The 1,234-nt window shown below is 48.1% G+C and overlaps 1 protein-coding gene across 1 annotated transcript; it reads right to left on the reverse strand.

The window, feature by feature from the left end:
• Window positions 1–373: 373 nt before the first annotated feature.
• LOC107302265 (MKI67 FHA domain-interacting nucleolar phosphoprotein-like) lies at window positions 374–727 on the reverse strand (the record flags this gene model as incomplete). Its single annotated transcript, XM_015831364.1, has 2 exons — window positions 598–727; window positions 374–502 (listed from the first exon to the last, which is right to left on the reverse strand). Coding segments are annotated over exons 1-2 (240 nt in total), but the record flags the coding sequence as incomplete, so codon positions are not given.
• Between the last annotated feature and the right edge of the window lie 507 nt (window positions 728–1,234).

Consider the following 1,234-nt stretch of genomic DNA (forward strand, 5'->3'; position numbering starts at 1 on the left):
CCCGCCTTAGACAGAAAAGCTGGCTGGATGACTTTGGGCCAATCACCAGGAGACTGTGAGTTCTAATCCCGCCTTAGACAGAAAAGCTGGCTGGATGACTTTGGGCCAATCACCAGGAGACTGTGAGTTCTAATCCCGCCTTAGACAGAAAAGCTGGCTGGATGACTTTGGGCCAATCACCAGGAGACTGTGAGTTCTAGTCCTGCCTTTGGACTAGTCCTTCTGTCTTAGCCCAACCCACCTCACAGGGTTGTCGTTGTGGGGAAAAATAAATGGCGGGAGCATTAAGTTCTCCACCTTCGGGTTATATGTACATTATGTGAGGCAGAAATATAAAATATAAATAAATTATAATAGTCGAAACGAACCGTACCTTTTTACTCCGCGAAAGGCGAAGCCGAGTCACTGTCCCAAACTGGCTGAAGTACTGCTTGAGCTGCGACTCGTAGAGGCCTCTCGGGATGTGACCCACGTAAACAACGCCAGGTTTCACCTTCTGATTCTGGGAGGTAAAATGAGGAAAGGCGTAAACAGGCGTTGGAAGTTGCGCTCCCAGCGCTCGGCGGGAGAAACCACCGCGTCCCCGCGGTTTCTTACCTTGGAGGCCGCCTTGCGCACCCGGTGCACCTCAGCCTGGAACTCGCGCTGCCGCTCCGGGTCGAGAGACAGGAGGGGAGCCGCCGCGGATGCAACGCTGCTCGCCGCCATCACGCTTCTGAGAGAAAGACGGCAGCGCGCCTGCGTCAAAAAACAGGAAGCTCTATTTCGTCACTTCCTCTTCGGCTCTGCCGGAGGGGGCACTGTAAACACAGAGAGCAGCGGCCCCTATTGGTCAGAGCGTGAAACAGCAGCCCCTTACACTACATCGTATTTTCCTTCAGTTTTATAATCCCTCCAACATAAGATTGGAAACAAAACGGGGACAATGATTAAAGGTCAGGAGAGGGGTCAAAAGCAAGGTGATGTTCCCAGATATTTCAAGGCTGCTGGTTTAGATTTCATATTTTATATTTATTTAGTGTTGTATTTGTGGAGGTTTGAAAGCTACCCAGTGCAATTAAAAGAATGGGAAAGTTATTGTGTTTTGTTTTGTTTTTACAAAAAATAACAATAAAGTAGAAAGTATCGATGAAAGAGAATATTTGTGGCTTAGGTTGAAATGTGGAGTCTTTGGTGCTCTCTGACCTTGATTATTTTCTTGCAGACGTTTCATTTTCCAACTAACATCTTCAAC

Source organism: Protobothrops mucrosquamatus, unplaced genomic scaffold (genome assembly GCF_001527695.2).
Source record: "Protobothrops mucrosquamatus isolate PMUCROS unplaced genomic scaffold, P.Mucros_1.0 scaffold41621, whole genome shotgun sequence".
Classification (NCBI taxonomy): domain Eukaryota; kingdom Metazoa; phylum Chordata; class Lepidosauria; order Squamata; family Viperidae; genus Protobothrops; species Protobothrops mucrosquamatus.